The 16,819-nt window shown below is 30.9% G+C and overlaps 1 protein-coding gene across 1 annotated transcript in view; it reads right to left on the bottom strand.

Moving 5' to 3' along the window:
• LOC110996284 (kinesin-like protein CG14535) overlaps positions 1-16,819 on the bottom strand; it is a 194,721-nt gene that overhangs the window by 153,909 nt on the left and 23,993 nt on the right. The window contains exon 2 of the mRNA XM_045629420.1: positions 6,275-6,636. Within this exon, the coding sequence (XP_045485376.1) occupies positions 6,275-6,615 (341 nt within the window). The 5' untranslated portion in view covers positions 6,616-6,636. The remainder of the gene's footprint in view (positions 1-6,274; positions 6,637-16,819) is intronic.

The raw sequence follows: 16,819 nt of genomic DNA, 5'->3' as shown, positions 1-16,819 counted from the left end.
AGTCTGTAATTAGTGCTAATTAGACTTAATCATACATAGCTAGTTCACACCTAGATTACAAGTCAGTGCCCTAATTAATCCTGACTGTGTTAGCTAATGTACTGGTACGTGAACTGATTTTGAATCGATTCGTCTGGGTCCGTCAATGCTAATACATACTGTGTAAGCCCTTGCCCGGGATTACTTGCTTGATTATAATTATGACAACGTAATCTTTCTTTTATAGCTTTAAACAAATTCAAAACGTGTTAAAAGATTATTTACAACAACGTGCGCGTAAAATGCGAGGATGATGATCGAACTCGATGTAACCCTGTAAACGACCTCTGCCCCTTGCGGGGGTCATAGGATATGAAGTCTGATAAGTCAAAGAGGTCTAAGGTTTTTTAGTAATCCGGCAATTTATGCTATCCGAAATCAAGCGCATTAAAATGTACTATACTTTCAAAGAGGCTAGAAAACTCAAAGAACACTCGACTTCTCCTAGATCCTGTCCGGATCCTCATAATAAGAGACAATAATGAAACGTTAGACAAAAAAATCGAAATCGTATCATATTCTGAATAAGAAAGTAAAAAAATATTGATTAATATGTATATCTTTTATTTTATAATAGTTTTATAATTCTTTTATTTTATTTTATATAAAATAAAAAATAATAAGGTTTTATACCTTCTTTTAGAGTTAAAATAAAATCATTAAATAGGGGCCCATCCACTTTTGACCGACAATCGCAGTCAAATTCTAAAATGACAAAGTTATGTAATTCGACTATACGTCAATTTAATCGCGTATAAGTTCAAAGAGAAATTATTAAGCACATCAAGAGGTCTCTTACAATATAAGAACCTCATAAATTCTCCAACGCATTATTAACTTGCGCGGTAATTTGACAGGTGCTTTCCATAATTCAAGGGACCTTTTAAAAATTGCAGAAAATCATGTGTTTAACTCGATTTATGGTAAATTATTTTCTGATATGCTAAATGACCCGGAGGGCACGATATGTAAGCTTACATTATAAAGAATATCTTTTACGTAATTTATATCGATTACGTTGTTTTGTCTGATAATTTATTCTTACTGCAATCATTCAAATATTCTATATATACCTATTAAGATTCCCCTAAATTTTAAATCTTTTAATTTTCGAGATCATTTATTTCATAAGTAATAGATCATTATTTCATCTTTTCTTTACCGTTCGATCGAGTGTGAAAAGCGCGGGTTTGAACCTACGACCGGAGGAATGAGAGTCGCTGAAACCACTAGGCCAACATTGCTTCTGTTACTTACCTATCTTAGAATACATCGAAATATATTATTTTAAACTGACAACCTATTTTACGGTTAAATAAATAATTTATTGTATTAATATGTGCTGAAAAAAGTTTTTAAGTCAACGAAAGCCGAACTCATAAAGGCTATCAAGGTAACCAATAACTTGAAAACAATATAATTAAAACTTTTTTAATTTTCTTCAGTATCGCAAACTCGTGGTCAAAGCTTTATATCCTGTGTGTTATATAGGTAAAGCTGTATTATATGTTATCTTACGACTAAGATGAGGACATATTGATATATATTTTTTTTATTTATCAAAAATAAAATTAATATTTTTAATATTTTACATGAACTGTGTTGGAGTTTTGCGAAATGGTGGCTTTCATAGTGGCTATTTAGAGTTTACAGAACCTCCAAATAAACTGTATTCCAATGTACTAACCTAATATACATAAGGTGTATCTGTACAAAAAAGTTATAGAATGCATCGTGTAACTTTCTATATTATAATCCATCGGACTAACATTGCCATACAAAATCAACTCACCAGTGATGTTTATATCTTAGAATATATATGCATATAATTTAGCTATTGTAGGCATAATTCTACCAGAATTAATTCATTCTATCAGACTCCAGATTAAGAGCCAACTTTCCCAGTGGAATGACTTTCTCATTAAATCCCGATTTTTGTTTGTTTTTACGATATATATCTAATGTTATACGTCTAGCCATATTACCTAGTCTAAGATTCCTCAAGAGCACTAGATTCGCCTTTGATCTTAATTCTCAAGTGCCAAATTGCACGTCGCTTAAACCACTTTACCATGTAAGGAGAGATTGATTGAGACGCGCGAACGTATTCAGACTAACTATAGTTAAATACTTCTTCCATATTCCACTGAGGGATATAATAGAGGCAGTCTAAGAAACTCACTTCCCAGTAGTGGTCAAAGCGACCGAAGCAATAATTATTTGATGGAACTTTGATGCCATAGGTCAATGAAGCCTGGCGTACCCAACCCCCAAACACAGTTTTGATTAATAAAATCAAAAATTTACAAATAAAAACAAAAAAAATTACTTGTCACTGAAATAGTAGTTTAGGGGATGATGGCCTATATACAATCTTAAAATCTCTTTGACAAGTGTAGGTACGTCATCAAATTGAAATCAAGATATTGTATCTCGTCAATTATTAAAACGTGTCAGCGTCTAAAAAGTTTACAATAATTTTTCTTTTATTTGTATTTAAGCAAAAACCTCAAACATGGATTTAACAGCGTAGTAAAAAACAAGAATTATATATCGTACTTCTTTGTGAAATAAATTATGAAATGAATTTATTTATGAGAAAATATGTAATAATCCATTTTTACATTTCAATGTGATAAATATGTTGACAAGACATGCTATTTGTATAAATAGAATCAAACGAATCCTATCAAAATAACCTAACACGACCAATCAACTATCAACACGTCATAATCATTAATATTCATTTCCGGATGATCCCAAATCGGAAACCGAAACAGTTTAATCCATTACGTATTCTAAATTCAAATATTTAATTACATTTACATACGTTGATCAGTACTTTACTTTTGTAACAGACTTCAAAATTGGACCTAATCATTTGGACTTATATGTATCTGATAATGATGCAATTGGACACTTGTTTCAGTAAGTTTATTAATTATTTCGGAATTTAAAAGATACAATTAATCATATTTATACCACACTTCGAGGTGATCTGTAATTAAATCAAGTATGGTATATACTTTGGGAACAGTCCAACAAGTCCAAAGCAATGTAGGTATAGAATGCATCGTGTAACTTTCTATATTATAATCCATCGGACTAACATTGCCATACAAAATCAACTCACCAGTGATGTTTATATCTTAGAATATATATGCATATAATTTAGCTATTGTAGGCATAATTCTACCAGAATTAATTCATTCTATCAGACTCCAGATTAAGAGCCAACTTTCCCAGTGGAATGACTTTCTCATTAAATCCCGATTTTTGTTTGTTTTTACGATATATATCTAATGTTATACGTCTAGCCATATTACCTAGTCTAAGATTCCTCAAGAGCACTAGATTCGCCTTTGATCTTAATTCTCAAGTGCCAAATTGCACGTCGCTTAAACCACTTTACCATGTAAGGAGAGATTGATTGAGACGCGCGAACGTATTCAGACTAACTATAGTTAAATACTTCTTCCATATTCCACTGAGGGATATAATAGAGGCAGTCTAAGAAACTCACTTCCCAGTAGTGGTCAAAGCGACCGAAGCAATAATTATTTGATGGAACTTTGATGCCATAGGTCAATGAAGCCTGGCGTACCCAACCCCCAAACACAGTTTTGATTAATAAAATCAAAAATTTACAAATAAAAACAAAAAAAATTACTTGTCACTGAAATAGTAGTTTAGGGGATGATGGCCTATATACAATCTTAAAATCTCTTTGACAAGTGTAGGTACGTCATCAAATTGAAATCAAGATATTGTATCTCGTCAATTATTAAAACGTGTCAGCGTCTAAAAAGTTTACAATAATTTTTCTTTTATTTGTATTTAAGCAAAAACCTCAAACATGGATTTAACAGCGTAGTAAAAAACAAGAATTATATATCGTACTTCTTTGTGAAATAAATTATGAAATGAATTTATTTATGAGAAAATATGTAATAATCCATTTTTACATTTCAATGTGATAAATATGTTGACAAGACATGCTATTTGTATAAATAGAATCAAACGAATCCTATCAAAATAACCTAACACGACCAATCAACTATCAACACGTCATAATCATTAATATTCATTTCCGGATGATCCCAAATCGGAAACCGAAACAGTTTAATCCATTACGTATTCTAAATTCAAATATTTAATTACATTTACATACGTTGATCAGTACTTTACTTTTGTAACAGACTTCAAAATTGGACCTAATCATTTGGACTTATATGTATCTGATAATGATGCAATTGGACACTTGTTTCAGTAAGTTTATTAATTATTTCGGAATTTAAAAGATACAATTAATCATATTTATACCACACTTCGAGGTGATCTGTAATTAAATCAAGTATGGTATATACTTTGGGAACAGTCCAACAAGTCCAAAGCAATGTAGGTATAGAATGCATCGTGTAACTTTCTATATTATAATCCATCGGACTAACATTGCCATACAAAATCAACTCACCAGTGATGTTTATATCTTAGAATATATATGCATATAATTTAGCTATTGTAGGCATAATTCTACCAGAATTAATTCATTCTATCAGACTCCAGATTAAGAGCCAACTTTCCCAGTGGAATGACTTTCTCATTAAATCCCGATTTTTGTTTGTTTTTACGATATATATCTAATGTTATACGTCTAGCCATATTACCTAGTCTAAGATTCCTCAAGAGCACTAGATTCGCCTTTGATCTTAATTCTCAAGTGCCAAATTGCACGTCGCTTAAACCACTTTACCATGTAAGGAGAGATTGATTGAGACGCGCGAACGTATTCAGACTAACTATAGTTAAATACTTCTTCCATATTCCACTGAGGGATATAATAGAGGCAGTCTAAGAAACTCACTTCCCAGTAGTGGTCAAAGCGACCGAAGCAATAATTATTTGATGGAACTTTGATGCCATAGGTCAATGAAGCCTGGCGTACCCAACCCCCAAACACAGTTTTGATTAATAAAATCAAAAATTTACAAATAAAAACAAAAAAAATTACTTGTCACTGAAATAGTAGTTTAGGGGATGATGGCCTATATACAATCTTAAAATCTCTTTGACAAGTGTAGGTACGTCATCAAATTGAAATCAAGATATTGTATCTCGTCAATTATTAAAACGTGTCAGCGTCTAAAAAGTTTACAATAATTTTTCTTTTATTTGTATTTAAGCAAAAACCTCAAACATGGATTTAACAGCGTAGTAAAAAACAAGAATTATATATCGTACTTCTTTGTGAAATAAATTATGAAATGAATTTATTTATGAGAAAATATGTAATAATCCATTTTTACATTTCAATGTGATAAATATGTTGACAAGACATGCTATTTGTATAAATAGAATCAAACGAATCCTATCAAAATAACCTAACACGACCAATCAACTATCAACACGTCATAATCATTAATATTCATTTCCGGATGATCCCAAATCGGAAACCGAAACAGTTTAATCCATTACGTATTCTAAATTCAAATATTTAATTACATTTACATACGTTGATCAGTACTTTACTTTTGTAACAGACTTCAAAATTGGACCTAATCATTTGGACTTATATGTATCTGATAATGATGCAATTGGACACTTGTTTCAGTAAGTTTATTAATTATTTCGGAATTTAAAAGATACAATTAATCATATTTATACCACACTTCGAGGTGATCTGTAATTAAATCAAGTATGGTATATACTTTGGGAACAGTCCAACTTTTATTGAAACCAGTCGTTTTGTGAGGAGACAAGTATAAAATAGGTAGATAAATTAAACAATATAGTACATTTATGCCCCGTTTTTGAAGTGAAACTTCTTTAGAATCGTTGTGATTTCAAACCGGATGCAACGAAAAAGCGACAGTAAAAAGAGACAGAAACATGATTTCATATGATTTAACGTGGGAGAAAATGAGATAGATAAACTTCTTTCGAATCGTCGTGATTTCAAACCAGATGCAGCGGTAAAGAGAGACAGAAACATCAATTCATCATATGATTTTTGAAGGTTTCACTTCTACCATGTGTGAATTGCACATATGTTTTTTTTTAATAAATTAATTTATATACTTGTCTAAACAAATAATAAACATTTTTATTTATACTTTCTAGTGCATTTCGGATTCTTATCTTTTTTAAGGATTCTTTTGAAAGTTGTCGCACACGCAGGTTAAAGTGATACCATTTTTTTGTTTTAAATAAAATACTGAAAAAGATAATAATCTACCTGACTGTACTTTGATGTCCTTTTCTCTGGTCATTCCTTCTTCTTTTGCACTCACTTTCCACTTTTCTATCACTATTTTCACGTATCGTATGGTATCGTGGTTGATAACTTTCAAGTTGCGTAAACAAACGCGCGCGTGGCGCATCTGTCAAAACACGGTGCGACATAGCCTCCACACGTCTGTGTTCTCCGGCGTTTACAGCCGAACTGTCGATCCTTTCAGCCACCCCTGGCCTACGCTTTTCCTCAAAAGCCATCCGTGGAGGTCGAGGTTGCATCAAGCTTATTTTTTTCTTCTTAGCGGTGGATGATACGTAGGAAAAGTAACCGTTCTTATCCATTTTCGGGGTTGCAGCTTTGACCTGAAAATAATATTAAAGTAGTTTGATTATATACTGTAGACTAAATATTCTGTCATTACAATTCTATGTCCACTCTAAAGCTCTGCATCTATGTGATAGTAGTACATAGACATATTTTATGGATTAGAAACGCGTTCCTGAAAAAAAAAAAGAAAAGAAGACATGCGTCTATACGTTAAAAATTATAATAATCCCCAATACATAATTCTGGACTTCTAACATATATTGTATGTAAAGCTTATCTCATTTCTAGTTACTCATACAGCTTTTTAAATATTTGTTGTTGTATGTTGATTGTGTTCGATCCAAAACATTGTCAAGTTAAATAATGAGAAATAACCCAAAACAACAAAAATGCATTTAACAATGATATGCAGACTTATGAATTCCTTTGGTTGTATACGATCTGCATTCATTTTTGAAATTATAAGTCAATAAATCTTTTTAGTATTGAAAAATGAAACAAAATATCTGACTTTAAAATGCCAATAACAGTTGATATGAAAATCTTTTCAAACTCAATAAATGCTGAATATTCAGTTCATTTTCCATCAATTCCATTTTCAAGTTCCAGTCGGCCGCCGTCAAAACAATGTCTATTTTATCTGTGACATGTACAAAGGTGCCAAAGTCAGTTGTTATTGATACGACGAACTATTTTTATGGGCAGTCTCAAAATTTACTAGGTACCTTTGTTACAACCGTTTTTTTACTAAGATCGATTGAGAATTTTATAATTGCATTTTTTTCTTTGATTTCGTGGAAAATTTAATTTGTAATTTACTGACTAAACTGCTTTCATCATTAAATTGTATTATATCTATATAATATGTACGCGTAAACTGCTTGACCGATTTCGGAAATTATTTTTTTATTGTGTTTGTTAATGTCAGAAGAACGTTCTTATGAAAGAAAAAATATTAAAATTGCGCGGAGAGTTAGAAATTTAAGAATGCTTAACCACCATAATAAGTAATCCTGACTTTTGTTAAGTTTTTTAATGTAACCTTATGATGTTTGACATAACATTGACAGAATGCGTGCTTCAAATATTATCAAAGGGGATATAAGAAAAATTTAATTATATTTTAATATAATTATAAAATAAAGAAAAAATTTAAGGAATATTATATTGCTAAAATACATATAAAATAATTAATTTATGAATTATAAATTATAAATTTCTAGTGCCCATCAGCGTTAATTCAGAGCTATCACGCCATATATTAAAAACTCAATTAATTATGGAGTTTAGGTATGTTTAGATAGACTTACATACACGTCACTAACATAACACTTGGTTTACTTAGTTATAAAAATAATAAATATAACAAAACGTTTATTGGGTACAAGTATAAAATAAATATCGATTAATATGACACTTAATTTGTCCCTGATTTTATCACACAATTTTAATTATTCTGTGTTAATACTTAAAAAGCATTAACATTATCAAAGTTACATTGTTAGCTTAAAGACAATCAGTTTGAAAACTTGATGCTTTAAAGGGATTAAATCAAAAGTTTTATTCAGTTACGAGTTGCGCCAAGGGAAAAGTAAATACAAAGTAAGGAGCAAAAAACCTCAACGACCTATTTACCATCAGTCCTTTCACGCAGTATGACCCATTCGTCATGAACTGTGACGATGTTATCGCACCACCCTGCGGCGTCTTTCTGAATGCTAACTGGCCGCTCATGTGAAAAACAGAGGCTAATTTGAAAGCCCTGAGGCGGTCGGGGCCCCAGTATTAAGGAGTCCGCTTTAATACAATGGATCTTAAAGACATGTTATCAAATTTACTTTTTCGTTTCGTAATTTTGTCATTTACATAATAAAAATATATACACTGTTCCAGAAGCGAGTTTATTTCATGCACATAACACAGAAACAAAATAAACTAAACTATTCGTTCGTTTTCTTGTTCAATTTTACAAAATAAAAGTAAACATACATATCCAACTTGCACGCTAATTTTATGACAACGAATATTAGCAGTGTTTAAAAAACAACGTGGACTGTTTTTTAGCAACTGTCTCCAATCTAGTCACACTTAGCCACTCTCATCAGGGCCTCAGATACCGTACAGCAAATATGTCCCTGGCGCATCCATCTCGCACATCTGTGTGCACTGCGGATTCCTACTTTGATACCAGACTGGCCTGCAGGTATTTTTCCCGTCGTTTACGTTGGTTCCCGTTTATTGTAAGGCTCTATTAATGCCTATTGTGCAAGCATCACTTTAAAAGCATTAAGCAATCGATAAAAATAGTTTCCATATTGTCTCGTATTTTTTTTATTAATGGTAGATTACTTCCTGCATATTTTCTCGTGGTATGAACTTACACGCCAGAATCCAAATAATCATTTTTTAACTAAAAATATTACAATTTCTAATCGCCACTACGATAGTTTCATACCAGAAATAAAAACTGTATGCACTTTTTACTTATTATAGCCGAAGCAAATTTAACGAATGTAGATATGCATAAAATTGCACTACGTTTTTCTCCACATCTGACGGACACGAGTTCATGTTTATTTTCCTTATATTTAGATTTTAGTGAAATGCAAATATTTCTCCATTTGCAAAATACAATCAAATTAATCTTTCTTAAAGAAACTTTAAACTTAGCTAACACTGACGCAGGATATATCGCCACACCCAAATCGTTATACTCTTATAATTCTTTATCTATATAAAATATCCCATATATAATTTTAAAAGAAACTTCGTTATTTACTTCTTACTCACACTACAACCACAAAAAATATAATATAATCTATTCATTGTAGAAAATGTCAGGTAAAGTATCCGAAAACTATATAACGTGCTGTGATTATTTAAGAGCGTGACGTTCCTCTTAGACTTAGTACTAAACGCAGCATTTTATTGGAAACAGTCTTGCTTAGAATAGCCGGCATTGTGACAAGTGCGAAATTAAACTTTTATTAAAGTAGTAGAAAACAAGATAATAACATCTTAAAATAAGAAAAGCTTTGCATGGCATGGTATACATCTTTAAGTAAAAGTAAGTTAAAAAAAATAGATTTTCGGTTACTAAGTCTTTAACTTACTTTTTTAACGGACTAAAAAGTCCTAAAATTGAATAAGTAAGAGTTACTATTGATAAAATCACCATTCATGATGATATTATCAATAGAAACAGATTTGTGCAAATATTGTAAAACACATTTAACCAAGGTTAATATCGTTATATATATATTTGAAGTAAAGTGTACTTATATATTTTCTTTACATCATTAAATACTTTTTTATTAAAAAAATGGCTTTAATTTTTTATATTAAATCTATTCTTCATTTCAATCCATAGTATAATTATTACAACCCCAGTGCTGGTCAGTGCAGTCATGCTGTTTTAAATATATTTCAGGAATTTATCTTATAACATTAATATAAAGTTTCATTATGTTTTTAAACACTATGATTAGGATCAGGAGCAGATCTTTTGTAATTATCGTTTATGATTCTCTTAGTTTATTTAATTTACTTGAAATCCATTTAACTCCTAAACAGATACGAAAGACAAACGAGTCTTCTGCACATAAATCTTACAAACGAGTTTAAAACGTTGTTCCGATCCAATTAGCATCCACAAGTGAGAATAAACACTGAAATATTTACTCAACAAAGAGGACAAACTCGGTTCAATTTGCAGGTGTCTTTGATCTCGTGTCTAGCGCAAGTCTTACAAACACATTGTTTACATGCACAAAGCGGTTACTTTAAAATACTGAAATTCCAAATGTCTAAACATTACAAATAGTAATATAACAATTAGTCCGTTTCTACATTATTTAAAGTTTAACTTTCTTATTACGTAGTCTAGGGCTTAACACACTTGGCGTTAATTCCGCTGATGAATTGTATTCAACGTGAAAAGATAGCTACAATAGATATACACACCAACAACATAATTTATTTTACTTTTTTTTTGAGAGTGTCCATGGGTATCATTTAACATCAGGTGAGCCTCCTGCCCGTTTGCATCCTGTTCTATAAAAAAAAATTAGACTAAATCTAGTTTAAAAAAACGTTTAGCGTAACCAGAAAATATGACATAATATGTAACCCAATTAATTATCTTTTCTTCTATAATAAATAAATAAAGAAATTCATATAGATTCTGAAGATAACATCGCTACTTGTGGGCTTAAACATAAAGATACATAGACATAGTTCGAGATGATGTTATATATCCTACTCACCAACTACGGTGTATAATATTACACTACTACTACTACTACTATTGAAAAGATAATAGTATAAATACTATTATATTTTACCATTAAATAAAAATACTTATAGGGCAATAATTCGGTAATATATAACAAAAATTTTAAAAAAATCTGCTAACATATACTATTGTATATGTTTAATATGTTACTATTAATTAATTTAAGCGCGCATCAGTTACGATACAGTACTAATGCATTGTTTGCGTGTTGAACTCGGATGAACAGCCTTACAACCCGATTATACCATATTAATTTCGCTTTATTCAACAAAAGATTTCATTTAATTCTATATTCCATACCTTATGGCATATAATTAAAATAACATAATAATAAAACCAGGTATTGTTCGTACGTACTTAGATTTCATTCGTAATTGATACTTAAGCTTATTAACATTTACCATAGAAAAGTAGACCTAATAGAAACTGCGATTAGTGTTATGCATTTACAATTTCACAAGCCTTTGAAACTCGAAGCAGACAGAATTAGTATTTAGTGTCTTTCAAAGACAAACAAAGATCCATTGAACCTTAAAAGCATTATAAGCTGAATTTTATTTAATTACTATTTTTTTATTTATTCATAAGTAAAATCTAATTCAAACTCCCAATTGTGTTCAGATAACCTAGTAATTAACGCATGTAACTGAGAGGTCATATTTTCGACCTTAAGCAAAACGATACGTTTTAAAATACATTCTAGATTCTCATTTATTTATTTAAGTTGTTAGGGTAGTATATTATTAGAGGTCAAAATCAAAATACATTTTTTTAATGAAGGTATCGTAAACGTACATGTCAGAAAAAAATCTTAATTTACAATTACTGCCAGTTCTCAAACCAAGGGCGTAGAATGGATGAAAAGAACTGGCACTAACTTCGTCTGATACGACTACGTTTTTAACTGACTCTTTTAACTCATCAAGTTTTTTACAAGCACTGGCAACCATTATATTATACACTGCATCACATGTACAAAATAATGAATTCATAGCCTTACATCGATCTCCGACCAGTCACCACAAGTAGCACCCGCACACAATATATAAAATAAATATCTATCCGAAAAAGAAATAGGTCTATAATTTGGCGGAATTAAAGCGCAAATCAGATAATGGCTGCTAATTAAGCCACTTCGTCTAACTGCTGACGAGATATAATTTATGGCCAAACCAAATTAACTTCAGAAATGTCTTCCGTAATTTCCTTTTTACGTTTTTATTGTGTTTTAATTGAACTGAGAATTTATTAATCGCTAATGTAAAGAAATATTTCGGTTTTCAGAACTTGTCCTCTCTGTTAATTCAACTTCCATCAGAATTTGTTTAAAATTTCAAAAATCTCTGCGACATATGTCAGTAAAAAAATTAGATTTCTTATAATCATGTTATTTGACCGGATTTCATAGAAAAAACTAGGTGACCTGGCAAACTTCGTTTTATTTATAATAAAAAATAGAGGTTGATCATCTTAGAGGGTTGAAAATTTAGGGTTGTATGTATTTTTTAATGTTGTTGATACAGTTGATAAAAAAAATAAAATTTATCTAATTATAAATAAAAATAAAATTTTTAGGGGTGGACTTACCTTAACATTTAGGGGGATGAAAAATTTGTCCGATTCTCAGGCATACCCAATATGCACACACAATTTCATGAGAATCGGTCAAGCGAGAGAATTTTATATATAAGATTATTATTAAGTATCACGACATGAAAATTACTGTTAGATCTATGAAAATTTAAAACATCAAGAAACAAAACAAGTTCTTTACTTACCTATGACAATAAACAAAAATGATTTTAGAAGAGATGCCGTAAATTGATAGTAATTATTTATTTAAAAATATTTATTTCTGTAGCTTAGAATTTAAGATTGGCGTTTAGTTGAAGTATGCTTATCACCAGATGTAATCCCACAAGTATTCGCTTTCATCGCTTCTCGCTGTCGTGGTTTTGAAAAATATGATAATTTTAAGGACGGAATTTTATATATGTGCGTGAATTGTCGCGCAATAGGTGGCTTTTGACTTCACAAGTGTTTCCCTAAGAGGATGTAACAAATAGGTATATGTTTATTAAATTTAACCAGTAATGATGCAACAAGAACGCTTTTGATAACCTTTTTGAAGATGTTTCGATAGGAATATCTATTTAATAGAAAATGTTCAGCTCTTTGGAAATAAAATCGACAAATTCTCAAGCCGCGAAAAACGTGTGAGTTATCGGCCTTTAAAAAATTGCTACACTTCTTTCAAAGGACCAAATTGATTATCTTAATAAATATAAATGTCACGATGTCTGTCCGCGATGGACTCCTAAGTATTTAACCGATTCTTCTTTCGAACCGATTCGACTACCCTTGAATAATTTACTACTATGTAATATAACAAAAACCTTAACCACAGCAACGCTTGGCCGAGTCTGCTAGTATTTTATAGTTTTTCCTTATTTGAATTGCCTAGAAAAGATTTAAAACGAAGGTCTCTCTAACAATCTAAAATATTTCACTTTGTAGTACAAATTTTGTATTTATGTCATCCGCAAAATTTCACAAATGCCTATTGAACTTTAATATTTTGTTCGTACCATGCACATATTAAAAATGCATAGTGATTCCAACCACTTCATAATAAATGAAATTAAATATTTATATACCTTGTTAAATATGTCAGTGATGCAATAATTCCACTGTTACAATATCATGTCTGTGTTCATTATTTTATTGCTGTATATATTTGGATGATATCGCAAAAATAATAATAAGCCAGTGAAGCTCTATTGCAGCCTTAATGGAAATTGCACACAGTGATTGGATAAGTCAAGCAAATGTTAGTAAATATAAAGAAAAATAGTTGAATGGATAGCCAGGGTTTTTTATGGAATAGAGCGCAACCGGGCCTCATCTGATGCTAAGTAACACTGCCGCCCATGGACACTATCAATGCTAGAGGGCTCGGGAATGCGTTGCCGGCGGTTTAAGAATAAAAGAGGTTCTATCCGTATATAATAATAACTATTATAACAGCAGTCCCATATATTTATATTTAACTGTCTGCTCTTATTAAATTGAGACTCCAACCACAATCAAAAAGTTGTACGTAATATTGAGAGATTTTTACAAAGCACTTTTTTAATAAACTTCAAAGATTTCGTAAGGCATCGAAAATAATCCTAATCGTCCTTTTGTGAACAAAAGGCCGAGTGAAGCTTGTGCTACGGATAAAGACGCAATTATAGCACACTCGCTTTTTGAATTACAGACTAGATTCTTTACTATATATTATATGTACTTAAATATATCTGATAATCGCAGCTTTCTTTAAGTAGAATGAATAGTCCTATGTTGTTTCCTAAGAATAATAATATGTGTGCAGTAGTCAGTATTAAACCTTGAGCTCGTGAGTTTGAACCCCAGATGTGAACTATTTTTTTTTTGTATACGACTCGAAGAAAAACATTCTGACATTCAGTATACTGAATAAATGAAACATGTATATATCTGTGTATGCGTTGACTCACACACCACTCTAATATTAATAGTGTTAAGTAGACAATATGGATTCCCACTTTTCCCTAATAATCAGTGCATCTTATACTGTGAATAATAAATTAAATGTAACACAATAAGGGCGGCGACATCTAAGAAATGAATTATTTAGTCAAGGGGGCTAACCCCAAGTTTCTAGAAAACTAAATTAATTGTCTACAATTTGTGACCAGATGAATCACGGTAAAATAAGAATTGACATGTAAGCTCTGTGGTTAAAGGCTAACGCACACGTTAAAAGCTAAAGATCTTATATCTATTTCCGGGAAAAAATGTATTTGGGCCAAAATATGGTATTGGTGGGAACAGGAGTTTACTTGAATTTAACATTCAGATGAAAAATATTTATGTGACTCCATTATAAACAATTAATTATTTATTTATTCTATATCTTCTATCTTTACAGTTTACAAATAATAAAGTTTCCGTAATGAGTTGGTGTTCTTATTAAAAACAAAACATGTGTTTGCTTGTACAAAAGTATGAAAAATTTGTGAGGAAAATGTATCATTAGTTACTTGTTATATATATTTATAACACAGTTAAACTATATTATGATTTTATTTTAAAATTGGTTCAAGAAAGCCTGAAGCAGTCGAGATAAATCACGTGCAAAAATAGTCCTTATATATGTGATAAAGCTATAGATCTACGCCCTAGCGACGTAATGAGGTTAAGTGGCGTTCTTGCGGATTTTCCGGAGAGCGCGCCTACTAATCATTTTAATAAATAATCAAATTATTTACTAAGTGTAAATCTGACGTGATTTCACTCAATTTATTACACCTATGAAATTGAATATTATATATATGTTTTAATACATTTTAATAAACATTATTTCATAAGCCTTAGTGGCTTCTTATCACACTTAGGGCCTGTTTCATAACATATAGACAAATAGCTATGCAACATATAAATTATTCCGAAGATATAAGTTCCGAAGAAATTTCGCGCTACCTGACAGTCGTGAAATGCAACAATAGTGTTTATCCTACCAAGTAATAAATAGCTTATTCGGAACTTATCCGGACATAGTGAAACAGACCCTTAAACTATATTATAGATATATGTTCTTCACAAAATTTAATCACATTATAATAGGTAATAAGGATCTTACTTATATGATTGAGATAAAGACAATAACAACAACAACAGGGTTATCAAAAATGGTAAATCCTCTAGTTGAAAATATTACCTAATTCACTTCTTCATATATACAGAAATTGGGTTTACTTTCCACCAGTTTTCTTTTGTTTGGCGAGTACAATATTTCCCCGTATTAGGTTTGCATAATCCAAAATAATGATGCATCGCCTAATGCTTTTCCGTCCCCGTTATTTGTCAAGGAAACACAAAGGAAGCAAGTATTAATCTTCAATTCGACAACCGTCAGAATTGAACTGGCGACCCCTGGTGAGGTGAGGATCTTATTCAAGGCACCCTGCTATTTCCTCCCTAGGTTTCGAAACACACTGCTTGTATAAATACGAAAACACCATGTTATATGAACTGCAAACTCAAGTGATAAGGTTAATATACATTTCTTATACAATATACTTTTTATGCAAATTGTAAGGTCTCGATTGTTATTAAATTAATCGTGATATGTTTTTACATTAAAAAAATGTTTGGAATGTTTACCTTCTTGTTATATATAAAAAAACTATTTGTAAAGATTTGTAATTGGTCCACAATGTTATACATATATATCTATTTCTGTATTGTGCTGTGAATCTTCTGAATAAATAAATAAATGGTAGAATGTAAATTTCGATGAACTTAATGCATTAGAATTACTTCTAACAAACATACAATAATGTAGTTAATGTAGAATTTTGGGTAGAACACAGAAGGCTAGCTCGTTTTAAGAATAAATAAAAAGAAGCAGAAATATTCATAAGTTTTTTTTCCGATACTTTTTGGAACACACAAGTTTCCTTTTCAAAGTCTATCCATCTTTAACTTAAACCTCTCCCGTCCGCAGAGGCAGTATGTCAGTCACTATAAGGAACGAGCCCTCAGTCGGCTGCGCTTTTTAAGTGATTTCTTTTATTACTCGGCACGGACTTGAAAAACTCGATATGAAAAATCCCATCGCAACTGAAAAGTGCAGTTTTACGATCCAACTTTATAGTGTAATGAAAGGTTGATGATTAAATTAATGCGTTCCATCCACTTATCAAAGATTATGCTTATTATGGAGATGTGACAAATACAGCTTTTAATTTTTTATTTTTTTATTCGGTTTATTGAGTGTTATTATCAATTTATTTGTAATGCGTTTTAATATAGTAAATGTTTCTTATATTTAGAACTACTCTCTTATGTCAATAGATCTAATAATTCCCATTAAAATAAGCATTTTTTTGCAGATT

The sequence above is a fragment of the Pieris rapae genome, chromosome 9 (genome assembly GCF_905147795.1).
Source record: "Pieris rapae chromosome 9, ilPieRapa1.1, whole genome shotgun sequence".
In the NCBI taxonomy this organism is placed as follows: domain Eukaryota; kingdom Metazoa; phylum Arthropoda; class Insecta; order Lepidoptera; family Pieridae; genus Pieris; species Pieris rapae.
This window is presented reverse-complemented; position numbering and strand designations above follow the sequence as displayed.